The sequence below is a fragment of the Notolepis coatsorum genome, assembly GCF_963971535.1.
Source record: "Notolepis coatsorum genome assembly, chromosome: 6".
In the NCBI taxonomy this organism is placed as follows: Eukaryota; Metazoa; Chordata; class Actinopteri; order Aulopiformes; family Paralepididae; genus Notolepis; species Notolepis coatsorum.
Window position 1 is genome coordinate 17,839,605 of NC_140170.1, and position 18,028 is coordinate 17,857,632.

An 18,028-nucleotide genomic window follows, 5' to 3' on the forward strand; every position below is an offset into this window, starting at 1 on the left:
CCGCCCCTGTGCCTCAAATAGATCCGCTATCAACTCTATCTTTAATCTTTCAAAATGTTCAGTTGCTATCGCTATTAGCTCTATCTTTAATTTTTCAAAATGTACAGTTGCTATTGCATGCACTCATCTGTGTTTCACCACACACATGAGTGCATGCTTACCAACTGTCCGTCTGCAACACTACTATCACCAACATCTAAGAAGGGAGATCCCCCCTTGAACGGCCCTTCTAAGGTTTCTCTCCTCCACACTGCCTGTGGAGCTTTTTTCCCTATTGTTAGGTTTTAGTGAGTTTTTCCTTACCTTCGCGTGGGGTATGTCTGGGAGTGCTTGCATTCTTTCATTTATTTGCATTCATCTAAAAAAAATTTGGACCCTATGGTGTTCTTGTTCTGTTCTTGACTTATTGTTATGTTGTCTTCTTGACCTGTTTAAAGAAGACCTGTACGGCCCATGGGGACATTAACGTGTGTTGTCGGGCCCTATAAATAAATTTGATTTGATTTGATTTAACCATTTCACTACCACACTACAGCAGGTTAACCCTTTACTATCATTAGCATTCGGAAGACTGTGAAGAGATCAAGCTCCCCGAGGGAAGCGACAATTGTGATTGGAGGATCCAGAAGGGGGGGGGCGGAGGTGGAGATAGACCGCTGCACGTCCGTGTTAAATTGAGCTCATGGAGGAGCGCGGGGGAGAACATGTATGAATGTTGAAGAGAGCCTCGTTGACGTACAGTAAGTGGTGGTGTACTGTAGCTACGGCTGTGGGGGGTGCTGCTGGAGACCACCTGGGCAATCGACTCGAGATTGGCGTCTCCCGTGTTCAGGAGACTCTGGCGCATAAAGAAGTCTACTGCAGTGGTTCTCAACTGGTCTCGCCTCGGGACCCAACATTTTCCTTAGGCATTAAGTCGCGACGCAAATTTTTGAACCACTATGATTTATTAAAAAAGAAAAGAAAAAAAATCAGTAATACACAATCTTTCATGCACTGTTAAAAACATGAAATAAACACAAAAAGTGCAACAAAAGTGCAACTAGGGCTAAAAACCCAACGAAATAAAATAATAATAAATAATATATGCTTCTTAGCCGATTTCTTAGCTTAACATAACAGACCTAAGTTTGGGGGAACTAATGGGATAACTGGGGTTGCAACAAAAGTGCAACTAGGGCTAAAAACCCAATGAAATAAAATAATAATAATAATAATAATAATAATAATAATAATAATAATAATAATAATAATAATAATAATAATAATAATAATAATAATAATAATAATAATAATAATAATAATAATAATAAATAATTACGCTTCTTAGCAGACTTCTTAGCTTAACACATTGGCGACCACGGTTTGCAGTGTAATATGGTTCTGGACGACCAGGGTTTGTCAACAAACCGATGTACTTTCTAACAGCTATATATATACTTTATAGTATTGCTATCTGTCCATTCTCATTGTCACTTGAGTGCATAAACCGTGCCTTCATAATGGCTTAAAGAAAATAAAAATCCATCGGTTGGTTGTCATTTTATAGCGTCGTGAATATAAGCTTTATCGCAGTTTTCGTCTCGTGTTTTTTCTGGGAAGCTAGATATGAGGCTAAAGGCTAGTCATGTTATATCAAACGCCATTTCTGCTGTATATATACGAATGAAATAAAACAAACTGCGTAGCATCCGGACTATTACAGAGCATCTATGGATGAAATGGGGGCGGCGGGGGACGCCGATCAGTATTATTTAAGTTTGGGGGAACTAATGGGATAACTGGGGTTGCAACAAAAGTGCAACTAGGGCTAAAAACACAATGAAATAAAATTATAATAATAATAAATAATATATCCTTCTTAGCAGACGTCTTAGCTTAACATCCCAGGGAACTAATGGGATAACTGGGGATGTTGTTTGCTCCTGACAAGAGTCTCAAAGTCTGGGGTGATGGTAGACAAAACAACTCTGAGGTCATGCTCAATGTCCAATCTGTTCCTCCGCTTTGTCTTCAGCTGGACCAGAGCTGAAAAGCCACTTTCACAAAGATAGGTAGTGAAAAAAATATATATAATAAAAAAAAAAAAATTACACACACATCCGCGACCCACTCAAAATGGCCCTGCGACCCACTTTTGGGTCGCGACCCACCAGTTGAGAAACACTGGTCTATTGGATCATGTCTCCAGCACCCCCACAGCCGTAGCTACAAGCACTAGTTACGTCAAGGCTCTCGTCAACATTCAATCATTTTCTCCCCCCCGCGCTCTTCCATGAGCTCAGGACACCGGAAGTGTCGCAGGGGTGAGGGGTGGAGGGGTGCAGGGGTGGAGGGGTGCAGGGGTGCAGGGGTGGAGGGGTGGTCTATAGGTCACTTGAGGTTGAAACTGGAGAGATGGTGATCGTGGGACGAGGCCTCAAGCTTGCAAGGGTATAGGATATGATTCTGGGGGGGGGGGGGTCAGTGAGAGGTCGTATCCACTATAGTACCTCATCTCTAGGTACAACTTAGCATCAGTCCAATTATTTTTAATGAAACAGCCAATTGTAATAAAAAAATAATAATAATAAAAAAGGTATAGGCCTAGACCCTAAAGATTCACAACAAAGACATACCAGAGCGTCGTAAAGAAGTAGCCTGGCACGACCCCGGTTTATGAAAACAAAATCCCCATTTGATTTAAAGGAAATCCTGAAGTCGGGGGGGAGGATTACCGACGGCAGGCAAATGGAAGTATTTCTGAAACATCACTAAAGCATCTTGAAATTGGTCGTCGTCGTCGTAGCCCCCCCCCCCCCCCCCCCCCCCCCCCCTCCCCCGAGGACACAAACTCTAATCCCGCCAATAACAACAGCCTATCGCGAAATCAACCGCTAATCTGCCGTCATTACTCACGACTTACTTATAGTTTCCCCAGAATCCCCGGAGAGAGACGGCGACGGCGTCAGCCCCGGGAGAATTCTTCCGCTCTATACCTCCTCCTGCTCCACCTGCTGCGTTTGTTGGCAGAGATGGGAGGAGTCCCGTGTGCCGTTTCGCCCGCTATACCGCTTCCGCCGCTCTTGAGGGCAAAGTCTATAAAGCGCCCGCGCATTAACTTGATTTTCTTTTGTATAAATATCCAGGATGAACCCGGTTTTGAGGGGAAGGCGAGGAGAAAGACACCGTGTCACCCAGGCGTGTCAGCCGAGTGAAGCGGGGCGTAGTGTCAGCCACACACGCCTTCACATTGTATCCAAATCAGTACTGAACACAGTTTATTATATCACATCTGCCCATATAGCACATCTGGCTGCAGATGTTTTGACTGACTTTAAATGGTTCTGTGAATTGTCCTTGTTTTTAATTGCTATACGTTTGTTTTTTTAAATAGTTTTCGTCTGTAAATGTGAAATTGTAACTGTGCTGCTGCCTATCTTGGCCAGGACACTCTTGTAAAAGAGATTTTTAATCTCAATGAGACTTTTTCCTGGTTAAATAAAGGTTAAATAAAAATGTAATAATATATATATAAAAAATAAATTTAAAAACAGCACTATGTCAGTTTGGGCTCGATGTTGAAACCGGATTCAAAACATTTCCCTATGGTGAGAATGAATCAAGTTCAAGTTTCTTTATTAGTTGTCATACAAAAATACTTTTATATAAAATGCTTCTTTCTGTTTTGCTCCAGAGAGTGTGTTAGATAAAAATAGATAAGTATAAAATAAGTATAAAATAGAAGTCAAGTACGTAGACAAAAGTGTTCAATGTACAATATACAATGCAGAGTATAAAAGTAACTGAGTTACAATACAATACAGTACAATGCAGAAATGGGATGAGGTACAATTTAGGTACAATTTAAAGTAAGGTGTGATTTTTTTACTCTGCTACGGTAATGTGGAATGCCCTGCCAACATTTTTAAAACTCCTGAACTCCCCTCTCGGATTTAAATCCGCCCTAAAAACATGGCTCAGCAGCAACTCAAATTGGTCTTAAAATGTTTTTTTTTATCTCTTTTATCATAACTTGGCTTTTATTTCTTTTATCATGAGTTGCTTTTAAGGGTTTGCGGATTTTCTTTTAACATTAGTTAACTGTATGAGTTGTCAGGTTAGGTGTTTTTATAATTTTTTTTTTAGAATGTGTCCTGTCAGTGTACATGTCCATTTGTGTTTCTGTGCCTTTTTATGTTCCATGTATGGACCACAATGGAAACAAGCCTTGGCTTTATTGTGTTTTATCCATTTTTGACCTGCGTTATTGACACTGTTATTGTCTTGTCTTTTAAAATGTTTTTTTTGTCATACGATTTGTGTCAAAATAAAGTATTCAATTCAATTCAATGAGGTATGAGTTGTAGTGCAAATTCTTTACCAATAAATATAAAGTGTGTTAGGTGTCTAAAGAATGGTTACCTTGTCGTTTTAAAGCTTGTGACCAAGTCATCCAGTAACCGGTTGTTTCTGAGATCCAGCTCCACTGCCGGCTAGATAATTAAAAGAAAGAAAGTATATAAAAAGGTGAAACACAAAGTCTCGTTTAACATGAATAATAGCCGCGTTTCTTTTCACATTAAAACCCACTACCTTACGGAAAGATGAATGTGCAAAGCGGTGCGGACTAATTGTTCCTTCAGTCCCAGTTTCTACTCACCGATCTGCAAAGCGGACATTCTAATTTGTAGGAGAGGAACTTCCGGATGCACAAGGAACAAACTGTAAGATAAAATGCAAAGACTGATTCAGAAACAAACAAACGAAATGTCTATAATCAGTTAGCCAACAACAGCTGAATAAGTACACTGTTGAAAAAGTAACTTCGAAACAACAATGCCGATTTATTTTGGACATAACCTCACACACGCATCCACACACAACAGTGATGTCATCAGGGACGTTGAATCCTTGCATTGTGTTAATTACAGCACCACGAAATGATTAAGGCTGAGACCACTTATCGATTTATTGATAATTATCAATTTTTTTGCATGTGTAAAAAATATATATATATATTTTTCAAGGCATTCAAGGGTTCAAGGCATTCGGGACAGACTGTGAATAATTACTGCATACGAGAAGAGTACTTTGTTGGCAATAACTAAAGAATATACATGTGTGGTCTGGGCTGTTTCCTTAGCCACATAACCTAATGGACAGCACTGCAGCATGGACTGGAAAATGCTGACAAGTGAAGGCCCTCTCCCACCAATACGGGGGAGAGGTTATCCCTCAAAGCCCTCTTACAGTCGGGGCTCACTTAGGGTCAGGAGGAAGACCCCACACATGGAAGTAATTTTTTTTGTTGATGTTTGTATTGTGTTCTTGCCCATTTATGGGTTTTTTGTTGCTGCTGTTCTTTGCAGCATCTGGGGGGTTACCTTTGATACAGTGAGTTCACTATCGATATGTGTTTAATTCTATTGGACAATATGCAAGCAGTTAAAATTGTAACGTATAATGTGCACGCACTGCACGGTTTACTCAATCCAATCAAAAGAAGCAAGATATTAACTAAATTGAAAAGAGATAAAGTGGAAGTGGCCTTTTTGCAGGAAACACATCTTACAGACATAGAGCATGCAAAACTGAAGAGAATGGGTTTTAAATACCAGTTTTCATCCTCATATCCGGCGGGCCACAGGAGGGGAGTGGCGATACTAATTTCCAGCAAACTTTGTTTTTAACTCACATTTGAAAAGAAAGATACGGAGGGGAGATATGTTTTGATAAGAGGAAATTTGGGCGGGACATTGATAACTTTACTAAACATTTATGCCCCACCTAACTCGAAATGGGAATTTTATAAGATTCTATTTGATTTGATAATAGTGGAGACTCAGGGGGTCCTGATTTGCGGGGGGACTTCAACATTAGATTAAATCCTAATCTTGATACCTCCAAAACAAATAATTAGGAAAAAGAATGAAATAAATGAGATATATACAGAAGATATTCAAAGAAAGATGATATTTACAAAACAGAAATATTATGAAGGGGGAGCAAACGCAAGTAAACTGTTGGCGTATAAATTGAGAAAACAGGCGGATAATTCAATTCATAAGATTAAAGACCCTCTGACTAACATTATGCAACACAAACTAAGTGATATACAAAACTGTTTCGAAACATTTTATAAGAATTTATATTCCCAACCCCAATTTGACAAAGCAAAGATGGAGGATTTCTTTAAGACAATTCATCTTCCTAAAATAACCAGTGAGCAGAGTAATCAGCTCGCAACTGAAATATCGGAGGAAGAAATTAGTTCAGCTATAGCTCATCTCAAATCAAGTAAGGCCCCGGGACCTGACGGATTTCCTTCAGAGTGGTACAGATTAATGAAAGATTCGATGATTCCTGTGCTGAAATCCACTTATTTAATTGGGTCCTTAAGGAGTGTGCTGTGGGTTTAAATCCCCACTGTAATAAACATCATTTTCCCTTTGGGAAAACAGTGGGTTTCAAGCCCCGCTATAATAAATATCATTTGCCATTTGAAAACGCCTTTGTTTATTACTTGCCTGCCGGGGACCTGTGCTAAGGCACCTGACTGGACGGGGCTGGTGTTCACGTACAGCCCGCTCCAGGTATATTCTATATTCTATATGGTCATCAGACCTTTGTATCCGACACATCTCAAGACTTTATAGGGGATTACAACAGACGAAAGGCAATTCATCGTATGTAAAACAGAAATGGGAAAGGGAGGTGAACCTAAATATAACGGAAGAGGAATGGGAGGATTTATGTGAAATACAATGAAAAACATCAAGTTCACCCGTATGGAGAGTATTTAGTTGGAAATCCCTGACTAGGTTCTTCAGTACTCCAGCTCAAATCTTCCAACTGCTGGAGACAGTGTGGCCTCATTACCACATGTTCTGGTCTTGTCCCTCGCTGATGCCTTTCTGGAGGGAGGTCCATACAATCTTTGGAAAAGTATTCCAGGTGGACATCCCATTTAAGTTGGAGAGTCTATATTTGGGCGCCAGGCCATCAGAAAATGGGGATAGATGTATATTTCAGATACTAAGTGCGGCTGGCAGGAAAGCCATTACTAGAAAGTGGTTAAGAACAGAAATTCCTACAGTGGAGGATTGGATTGATATTATTTATGATATTTTTAAGATGGAAAGAATTACTTTTTCGTTTAGGCTGCAACAGGACAAGATTCGGGAAGAAATGGGAAAGATGGATAATGTACATTACACCGTTACGATCTTCATTTGTTTAATGTGTATAGCTACGTCCTTTCGGGTACATTTTTAAGTGAACCTTGTGTAAAGGGAGTCGAGTGTCAGGAAGATGCACCCAGACATATGATTGTTATTTTTGGTTATTGTTTTTGTTTGTTTAGAAAAAAAGAAGTATAGGATGTTATTGACTGTATGGGTCCTTGTGTGTGTACTTGTACTTCTGCACTTTAACTCAGAGGTATTAACAATGGATGAAAACTGTATTACAGAAGGCTGAGATAAATGAAAGTGAAGTCATCATGACATGCTTGTATGGACCCTGGAGAAAATCAATAAAAAGAGAATTTCAAAATATATATTTTTATGTTTTATACTTTATACTAAAATACTAGGTCTTGTGGCATGTTTTAGTTAAAACATCCCCCTTTCATGTAAATTAAGTTGAATTGCAACTCTGCACTGTGCGTTCAATATGCAGTGCACTCCTCCATCACATCCAGAGACCAGACTGTAACATGAGAAGGATCACTGTCTGATATGACTGTCTGTCTGGGTATGTGTGATTGTTGAACTTAGATTTTTAATATATTTGTATATTGTATTGAGATGTATTGTTGTGCTTTAAGTGAACATATATGCCTTGAAACATGATTGAGTAGATGGGTATGTGTGATTGGTGAACTTAGATATTTTATTATATAATATTTTTAGGTGTTATTGAGATGTATTGTATTGTTTTATTGTATTGTATTAATTGTATTGATTTTATTGTATTGTATTGATTTCTGTGAACCCCAGTAATAGTAGCCTATGCATGTGGCAATGGCTAATGGAAATCCAAATAAACTAAACTAAACTGTGGTAGTTTTGAATGGGGAAATCTGTAACACTAAAAATGGCGGCAACGACAAAGAATTGCTGCAAAATAAACATTAATTTGTTGTTTAAATAATAAAATAAAAACGAATTAAAATAAATTTAAAAATAAATACTAATACAAATATCGATATCGATAATTTTGTCCCGATTTATCGATTCTTTCAAATGGCACATCGTCTCAGCCTTAGAAATTATGCAGATGAAAAAATAGCAATACCTCGACTTATAGACAATGTTCGCTGTTGTGACGGCCCCCACTCTGCCTGCTTATTGGTGAGTCTGTTTCTCTAGGGAGCATGGCAGAGTGGGTGGTTAGTCTGTCTCTCTAGGGAGCATGGCAGAGTGGGTGGTGAGTCTGCTGTCTCTCTAGGGAGCATGGCAGAGTGGGTGGTGAGTCTGCTGTCTCTCTAGGGAGCATGGCAGAGTGGGTGGTTAGTCTGCTGTCTCTCTAGGGAGCATGGCAGAGTGGGTGGTTAGTCTGCTGTCACTACTAGGGAGCATGGCAGAGTGGGTGGTTAGTCTGCTGTCTCTCTAGGGAGCATGGCAGAGTGGGTGGTTAGTCTGCTGTCTCTACTAGGGAGCATGGCAGAGTGGGTGGCGAGTCTGTCTCTCTAGGGAGCATGGCAGAGTGGGTGGTTAGTCTGTTGTCTCTCTAGGGAGCATGGCAGAGTGGGTGGTGAGTCTGTCTCTCTAGGGAGCATGGCAGAGTGGGTGGTTAGTCTGCTGTCTCTCTAGGGAGCATGGCAGAGTGGGTGGTTAGTCTGATGTCTCTACTAGGGAGCATGGCAGAGTGGGTGGTGAGTCTGCTGTCTCTCTAGGGAGCATGGCAGAGTGGGTGGTGAGTCTGCTGTCTCTCTAGGGAGCATGGCAGAGTGGGTGGTTAGTCTGCTGTCTCTCTAGGGAGCATGGCAGAGTGGGTGGTTAGTCTGCTGTCCCTACTAGGGAGCATGGCAGAGTGGGTGGCGAGTCTGTCTCTCTAGGGAGCATGGCAGAGTGGGTGGTTAGTCTGTTGTCTCTCTAGGGAGCATGGCAGAGTGGGTGGTGAGTCTGTCTCTCTAGGGAGCATGGCAGAGTGGGTGGTTAGTCTGCTGTCTCTCTAGGGAGCATGGCAGAGTGGGTGGTGAGTCTGCTGTCTCTCTAGGGAGCATGGCAGAGTGGGTGGTTAGTCTCTGTCTCTCTAGGGAGCATGGCAGAGTGGGTGGTTAGTCTGCTGTCACTACTAGGGAGCATGGCAGAGTGGGTGGTTAGTCTGCTGTCGCTACTAGGGAGCATGGCAGAGTGGGTGGTGAGTCTGCTGTCTCTCTAGGGAGCATGGCAGAGTGGGTGGTTAGTCTGTCTCTCTAGGGAGCATGGCAGAGTGGGTGGTTAGTCTGCTGTCTCTACTAGGGAGCATGGCAGAGTGGGTGGTGAGTCTGTTGTCTCTCTAGGAAGCATGGCAGAGTGGGTGGTTAGTCTGCTGTCTCTCTAGGGAGCATGGCAGAGTGGGTGGTTAGTCTGCTGTCTCTACTAGGGAGCATGGCAGAGTGGGTGGTTAGTCTGCTGTCTCTCTAGGGAGCATGGCAGAGTGGGTGGTTAGTCTGCTGTCTCTACTAGGGAGCATGGCAGAGTGGGTGGTTAGTCTGCTGTCTCTCTAGGGAGCATGGCAGAGTGGGTGGTGAGTCTGTTGTCTCTCTAGGAAGCATGGCAGAGTGGGTGGTTAGTCTGCTGTCTCTCTAGGGAGCATGGCAGAGTGGGTGGTGAGTCTGCTGTCTCTCTAGGGAGCATGGCAGAGTGGGTGGTGAGTCTGCTGTCTCTCTAGGGAGCATGGCAGAGTGGGTGGTGAGTCTGCTGTCTCCCTAGGGAGCATGGCAGAGTGGGTGGTTAGTCTGCTGTCTCTCTAGGGAGCATGGCAGAGTGGGTGGTGAGTCTGTTGTCTCTCTAGGGAGCATGGCAGAGTGGGTGGTGAGTCTGCTGTCTCTCTAGGGAGCATGGCAGAGTGGGTGGTGAGTCTGCTGTCTCTCTAGGGAGCATGGCAGAGTGGGTGGTTAGTCTGCTGTCTCTCTAGGGAGCATGGCAGAGTGGGTGGTGAGTCTGTCTCTCTCTAGGGAGCATGGCAGAGTGGGTGGTGAGTCTGCTGTCTCCCTAGGGAGCATGGCAGAGTGGGTGGTTAGTCTGTTGTCTCTCTAGGGAGCATGGCAGAGTGGGTGGTTAGTCTGTTGTCTCTCTAGGGAGCATGGCAGAGTGGGTGGTTAGTCTGCTGTCTCTACTAGGGAGCATGGCAGAGTGGGTGGTGAGTCTGTCTCTCTAGGGAGCATGGCAGAGTGGGTGGTGAGTCTGTCTCTCTAGGGAGCATGGCAGAGTGGGTGGTTAGTCTGTCTCTCTAGGGAGCATGGCAGAGTGGGTGGTTAGTCTGCTGTCTCTCTAGGGAGCATGGCAGAGTGGGTGGTGAGTCTGCTGTCTCCCTAGGGAGCATGGCAGAGTGGGTGGTTAGTCTGCTGTCTCTACTAGGGAGCATGGCAGAGTGGGTGGTGAGTCTGTCTCTCTAGGGAGCATGGCAGAGTGGGTGGTGAGTCTGTCTCTCTAGGGAGCATGGCAGAGTGGGTGGTGAGTCTGTTGTCTCTCTAGGGAGCATGGCAGAGTGGGTGGTTAGTCTGTCTCTCTAGGGAGCATGGCAGAGTGGGTGGTGAGTCTGCTGTCTCTCTAGGGAGCATGGCAGAGTGGGTGGTTAGTCTGCTGTCTCTACTAGGGAGCATGGCAGAGTGGGTGGTGAGTCTGCTGTCTCTCTAGGGAGCATGGCAGAGTGGGTGGTTAGTCTGCGGTCTCTACTAGGGAGCATGGCAGAGTGGGTGGTGAGTCTGCTGTCTCTACTAGGGAGCATGGCAGAGTGGGTGGTTAGTCTGCTGTCTCTCTAGGGAGCATGGCAGAGTGGGTGGTTAGTCTGCTGTCTCTCTAGGGAGCATGGCAGAGTGGGTGGTTAGTCTGCTGTCTCTCTAGGGAGCATGGCAGAGTGGGTGGTTAGTCTGCTGTCTCTACTAGGGAGCATGGCAGAGTGGGTGGTGAGTCTGTTGTCTCTCTAGGGAGCATGGCAGAGTGGGTGGTGAGTCTGCTGTCTCTCTAGGGAGCATGGCAGAGTGGGTGGTGAGTCTGCTGTCTCTCTAGGGAGCATGGCAGAGTGGGTGGTGAGTCTGCTGTCTCTCTAGGGAGCATGGCAGAGTGGGTGGTGAGTCTGCTGTCTCCCTAGGGAGCATGGCAGAGTGGGTGGTGAGTCTGTTGTCTCTCTAGGGAGCATGGCAGAGTGGGTGGTTAGTCTGCTGTCTCTCTAGGGAGCATGGCAGAGTGGGTGGTGAGTCTGTTGTCTCTCTAGGGAGCATGGCAGAGTGGGTGGTTAGTCTGCTGTCTCTCTAGGGAGCATGGCAGAGTGGGTGGTGAGTCTGCTGTCTCCCTAGGGAGCATGGCAGAGTGGGTGGTTAGTCTGCTGTCTCTACTAGGGAGCATGGCAGAGTGGGTGGTGAGTCTGTCTCTCTAGGGAGCATGGCAGAGTGGGTGGTGAGTCTGCTGTCTCTCTAGGGAGCATGGCAGAGTGGGTGGTGAGTCTGCTGTCTCTCTAGGGAGCATGGCAGAGTGGGTGGTGAGTCTGCTGTCTCCCTAGGGAGCATGGCAGAGTGGGTGGTGAGTCTGTTGTCTCTCTAGGGAGCATGGCAGAGTGGGTGGTTAGTCTGCTGTCTCTCTAGGGAGCATGGCAGAGTGGGTGGTGAGTCTGTTGTCTCTCTAGGGAGCATGGCAGAGTGGGTGGTTAGTCTGCTGTCTCTCTAGGGAGCATGGCAGAGTGGGTGGTGAGTCTGCTGTCTCTACTAGGGAGCATGGCAGAGTGGGTGGTTAGTCTGCTGTCTCTACTAGGGAGCATGGCAGAGTGGGTGGTTAGTCTGCTGTCACTCTAGGGAGCATGGCAGAGTGGGTGGTGAGTCTGTCTCTCTAGGGAGCATGGCAGAGTGGGTGGTGAGTCTGCTGTCTCTCTAGGGAGCATGGCAGAGTGGGTGGTGAGTCTGCTGTCTCTACTAGGGAGCATGGCAGAGTGGGTGGTTAGTCTGCTGTCTCTCTAGGGAGCATGGCAGAGTGGGTAGAGTGGGTGGTGAGTCTGCTGTCTCTACTAGGGAGCATGGCAGAGTGGGTGGTGAGTTTGTCTCTCTCTCTAGGGAGCATGGCAGAGTGGGTGGTGAGTCTTAGGGCTGGGCGATATGGCCTAAATATGATATCACGATATTTTCTGACCTTTCGGCGATACACGATACACATCACGATGTTTTTCTTTTTTTCCCCAAACAATTCATTATGAGGCTTACCAAGACAGTATTTGAGTTTGCAAGCTAACATTAAAGACAAAATAAAATACCCATGCATTTAGCATTTTTATATTAGATTTAGATTATTGGATTATTAGATTATATATTGCATATATTTAGCAATGAGATATTATATGATTTAGATATGAAATATGATTAATTGAAAATGGGGGACCCTGATGTAAACGAGACGAAAGTCTCTCTCTGGTCTGCATCCCCTTAACAATTGTATGTATTGAGCTGTACTGTACCCATTCTGCAATATGTTAATACAGTTTTAAATCAATCAATCAATAGCATTTTAGCATTTTTATGAAACTACTGTATATTTGTATGTCTCTAAATGTTTTGATGAATTGAAAATGGAGGACCCTTATGTAAAAAAGCCGAAAGTCTTTTTCTGGTCTTCATCCTCCAGTCCACTGTTGTTGTATTGAGCTGTACTGTATTGTACCCATTCTGCAATCTGTTAATAAAGTTTTCATTCATTCAATCATTCAGCCGGCAACAGAATAATTTTGATTGACAGTCGAGTCTGCCAATTACGTCACACCGCTTGCACCCGCCCTGCTGTTCTTAGCACCAATCGGCAAGCGTGTATTCGTTTTTTATTTCCAGAATGTCCTCCATTGATTTTGACGAGAGCTCAACAACAACAACGTTAGCTGCCCGCGGTCGACTAGTAGATTACCAGCGCTCCGCAGATGACTAAACGAGGCATAATGATTTTACTGCAACGAATGTTATAATAAAAGCCTTTCCATACATCTGTCTGATTGAAAACTTTATTAACAGACCGCAGAATGGGCACAACTCAGCACGGGCTGAGATATGAACGAGTAATGCTTGCTATCTATCTAGGTCGTCCTCGGACGTTGCTATGTTCGGGTAAATACGCTGATGTTATTGAACGCGTAACTATATAACGTTAATGCCACAAAACGAATGCCTTTGTTAATCATAAGTAGTAACTTTGATGCAGTAGTGTGTGTGTGGGGGCGGCGTTGTTCAAAAGTTTGAACGTGTGGACCAGATTGACGCGACACAATCCTCTTGGGCAAAACATCACGATATCCACGATACGTTAAAAAAGTGTATCGTTAATGAACTGTAACCGATATTTATATAATATCGTCATATCGCCCAGCCCTAGTGAGTCTGCTGTCTCTACTAGGGAGCATGGCAGAGTGGGTGGTGAGTCTGTTGTCTCTCTAGGGAGCATGGCAGAGTGGGTGGTGAGTCTGTTGTCTCTCTAGGGAGCATGGCAGAGTGGGTGGTGAGACTGTTGTCTCTCTAGGGAGCATGGCAGAGTGGGTGGTTAGTCTGCTGTCTCTCTAGGGAGCATGGCAGAGTGGGTGGTGAGTCTGCTGTCTCTCTAGGGAGCATGGCAGAGTGGGTGGTGAGTCTGCTGTCTCTCTAGGGAGCATGGCAGAGTGGGTGGTTAGTCTGTCTCTGATGACAGCAGCAGAGAGGGTAGGATCTTTGAACTGAATAATACTGTGTACATCATTTTGAAGTGTGTGACTAAATTGTGTTGTGGAAATAGTTTGTAATTAGTTTCACCCAGCTGACAGAAACTGGAGGTGTGGCCTTTGTGCATGTGGCTTTTGTAAGTTAAGTGGGCACTTGTGACAGTTTTTTTTGCTTAAAGACCAGCTTTTTCTCTGTTGGAATCATTCTGATGACAGCAGCAGAGAGGGTAGGATCTTTGAACTGAATAATACTGTGTACATCATTTTGAAGTGTGTGACTAAATTGTGTTGTGGAAATAGTTTGTAATTAGTTTCACCCAGCTGACAGAAACTGGAGGTGTGGCCTTTTGCTGCAGGTGTCACTCATCAGTAATTAGTGATAGTGATTTAAGGACTTGCTGGCCTAGCGTCAGCGAAGCGTCGAGAAACGAAGAGGGACAAAGAGGAGTTTTCCTGGAGTTTTCCTGGAGTTCTCAGCAGAGGGATCCACCGATCCACCCAGTGCTAAGCACACCATAATCCTATATTTCCCTCCCACTCTGCTATTTCCCTACTATCTCGCTTCCTCCCTACAAACTTCTCCCTGCCACTCTTGACACCACAATGTGCCTCATACCTATATCCACAATCTGCTCCTCCAGAACTGACTCTACCCATCCACGCCAGTTTGCTAGCAACCCGGCAAATCTCTCCTACCCTCCTACAGCCACTAATACACCTGTCACAGTACGGGGAGGCTTATGGAATTGTCAATCAGCAGTCAAGAAAGCTGACTTCATTACTGCCTACGCCCATAGTCTAAATCTGCAGCTCCTGGCTCTAACTGAGACCTGGATAACTCCCAATAACTCATCAACACCTGCAGCATTATCTACAAACTATAACTTCACTCACACACCTCGACCCTCCAGACGGGGTGGAGGCACTGGCCTCATGACATCTCCTTCATGGGCTACAAACCTAACAACTCCCAGAACTGTCACTCTCCTCCCTCGAATATCATGCAATATCTGTCTCTAATCCTTTCAATCTCACCATTGTTACACTCTATCGCCCTCCAGGTCCCCTCGATCACTTCATAGATGAGCTGGACATGCTTCTAAGCTCCTTACCGGAAGATGGTACCCCGCTCCTTCTATTGGGCGACTTCAACCTGCCTGACTCATCTCAGTCGGTCCCAGTGGTCTCCCTCCTACAACAATTTGACCTGACTCCCACTGCCATGCCTCCCACCCACAAAGCAGGCAACTCCTTGGATCTCATATTTTCCCGTAACTCCAGCATCATTAACACCACGGTAACTCCCCTACATGTATCTGACCATTCCTTCATATCCTTCTCACTAACTCTCATGCTTAACCGAAAGGTCTTCACCCCAACTCAAACCGTCTCACTCAGACGTAACCTGGCCTCCCTATCCCCCTCCACCCTCTCCTCTGACATAATATCTGCTCTACCTTTGAGTGACACCTTCTCTGCTCTCCCCACAGAGATGGCAACCTCCACCCTCCTCTCAGCCCTTGCAACCTCCTTTGACAAGCTCTGTCCCCTCGTTGAGAAACCTGCCCGCCGTTCCCCACCCAGTCCATGGCTGACGGATGCAGTGAGAGAACAAAGACAGGTCCTGAGAGCGGCTGAGAGGAAGTATAGAAAATCACACCTCACTGCTGACATCGACACATATCACAACCTCTTGTTAACATTCTCCAAAACCATTACTAATGCCAAAGCTTCTTTCTTTCACCATAGGATCGAGGCCTCTGCCAAGAATCTTCGCAAACTGCATGCTACCATGTCCTCCCTCCTCACTCCCCCCCCACCCCCTCCTCCCTCATCTTTTTCTGCCGAAGACTTTGCGATCTTCTTTGAGGAAAAAGTGGAGAACATCCGCAGCTCCTTCTCCCAACCCCCACCCATTCCAAACGCTGAATCGAGAACCTCATCCTTCACTCTGTCATCTTTCTCTCCCATTACAGAAGCCGAGACCCTGACACTGGTAACGTCGAACCGTCCGACTACATGCCAGCTGGACCAGCTACCCTCCCCACTCCTCCAGACCATAGCACCGGACATCCTCCCATTCCTAACTGCAACCATCAACTCCTCACTCAACTCGGGGGTGGTCCCCACCTCCCTAAAACAAGCCAGAGTCACGCCCCTCATAAAAAAACCAACCCTGAACCCTACCGTCATAGCCAACTATCGTCCTGTCTCTCTTCTCTCCTTTCTTTCTAAAACACTTGAACGTGCTGTATCCAACCAACTTACTGCTTATCTCTTACAGAATGACCTCCTAGACCCCAATCAGTCTGGCTTCCGGACTGGCCACTCCACAGAAACGGCCCTCATTGCGGTCACAGAGGCACTTCACTTAGCAACAGCGAAAGGCCTCTCCTCTGTCCTGATTCTCCTAGATCTATCTGCAGCCTTCGACACAGTCAACCATCAGATCCTCCTCGCGGCCCTCGCAGGAATGGGAGTGGCTGGATCTGCCCTGACATGGCTGACATCATACCTCAACGACCGCTCCTACCAAGTGTCATGGAGAGGGACTCTGTCGGCCACCCGCCCCCTCCGGACGGGTGTCCCCCAGGGCTCGGTCCTAGGACCCCTTCTCTTCTCCCTCTACACTAAATCACTGGGTAACATTATCACGTCTCATGGCTTCTCATATCATTGTTATGCCGATGATACTCAACTCTTCCTCTCCTTCCCTCCCTCAGATATCCACGTCTCTGAGCGGATCTCGGCCTGTCTGTCCGACATCTCCGCCTGGATGACGACCAACCACCTCAAACTGAACCTAAGCAAAACAGAATTGCTCCACCTGCCGGCCAAATCCTCCCCCCTGACCGACCTCTCCATCACAGTCGAGAATGCAGCTGTGACCGCGTCCCCGACCGCCAAGAACCTTGGTGTTGTCCTCGACGACCAGTTGAACTTCTCTGCTCACATCGCAGCGACAACCAGAACCTGCAGATTCCTCCTGAGCAACGTCAGAAGGATACGCCCCTTCCTGACAAAAGAAGCCACCCAACTCCTCATCCAATCAACAGTCATCTCCCGCCTCGACTACTGCAACGCACTGCTAGCTGGCCTCCCGGCCACTGCCACCAAGCCTCTTCAACTCATTCAAAACGCAGCGGCCCGCCTGATATCAAACCTACCGAAGTCGGCCCATGTCACCCCACTTCTTAGGGACCTGCACTGGCTCCCCATTGCTGCACGTATCCGCTTCAAGGCCCTCGACCTAGCATACCGTGCAGCAAAGGGAACCGCTCCCGCCTACCTCCGGTCAATGGTCTCTAACTACACACCCTCAAGACCCCTACGCTCTGCATCTTCTGGCCGCCTCAGACCTACTCCTATCCAAGCTCCCGGAGGGTCATCAAAGAGAAGCCGCCTATTCTCAGTCCTTGCCCCACAATGGTGGAATGAACTACCCATCCCAGTTAGGACAGCCGAATCCCGTCCAATCTTTCGCCGTCGACTAAAGACTCACTTCTTCAACCATTATCTGAAATGATAAAAAAAAAAAAAAAAAAAAAAAATCTAACCCTGACTAACCTTACACTTGTCCTAATAAACTAACCTACACTGTAACACGCAACACTTGATGAACATTGTTACTCAGCTGATAGAGTTGTACCCTTCTTGCTGTCTTGTCGTACAGAACTTGTAAGTCGCTTTGGATAAAAGCGTCAGCTAAATGACTAAATGTAAATGTAAATGTAAATGTCTCTCTAGGGAGCATGGCAGAGTGGGTGGTGAGTCTGTTGTCTCTCTAGGGAGCATGGCAGAGTGGGTGGTGAGTCTGTTGTCTCTCTAGGGAGCATGGCAGAGTGGGTGGTGAGTCTGTTGTCTCTCTAGGGAGCATGGCAGAGTGGGTGGTGAGTCTGCTGTCTCTACTAGGGAGCATGGCAGAGTGGGTGGTGAGTCTGTTGTCTCTCTAGGGAGCATGGCAGAGTGGGTGGTGAGTCTGCTGTCTCTACTAGGGAGCATGGCAGAGTGGGTGGTTAGTCTGCTGTCTCTCTAGGGAGCATGGCAGAGTGGGTGGTGAGTCTGCTGTCTCTCTAGGGAGCATGGCAGAGTGGGTGGTGAGTCTGCTGTCTCTCTAGGGAGCATGGCAGAGTGGGTGGTGAGTCTGCTGTCTCTCTAGGGAGCATGGCAGAGT

General features: G+C 45.8%; 1 protein-coding gene across 4 annotated transcripts in view; it reads right to left on the reverse strand.

Moving 5' to 3' along the window:
• The window catches only part of rad18 (RAD18 E3 ubiquitin protein ligase), a 385,931-nt gene that overhangs the window by 328,246 nt on the left and 39,657 nt on the right, over positions 1 to 18,028 (reverse strand). For 3 of the 4 annotated variants that reach the window (XM_084316159.1, XM_084316157.1, XM_084316158.1), the window contains 2 exons: positions 4,643 to 4,704; positions 4,405 to 4,475 (listed from right to left, as the gene is read on the reverse strand). The exons of the other annotated variant lie outside the window; for it this stretch is intronic. In XM_084316159.1, the coding sequence (XP_084172285.1) occupies positions 4,405 to 4,475; positions 4,643 to 4,704 (133 nt within the window). The remainder of the gene's footprint in view (positions 1 to 4,404; positions 4,476 to 4,642; positions 4,705 to 18,028) is intronic. 4 annotated transcript variants of the gene reach the window in all.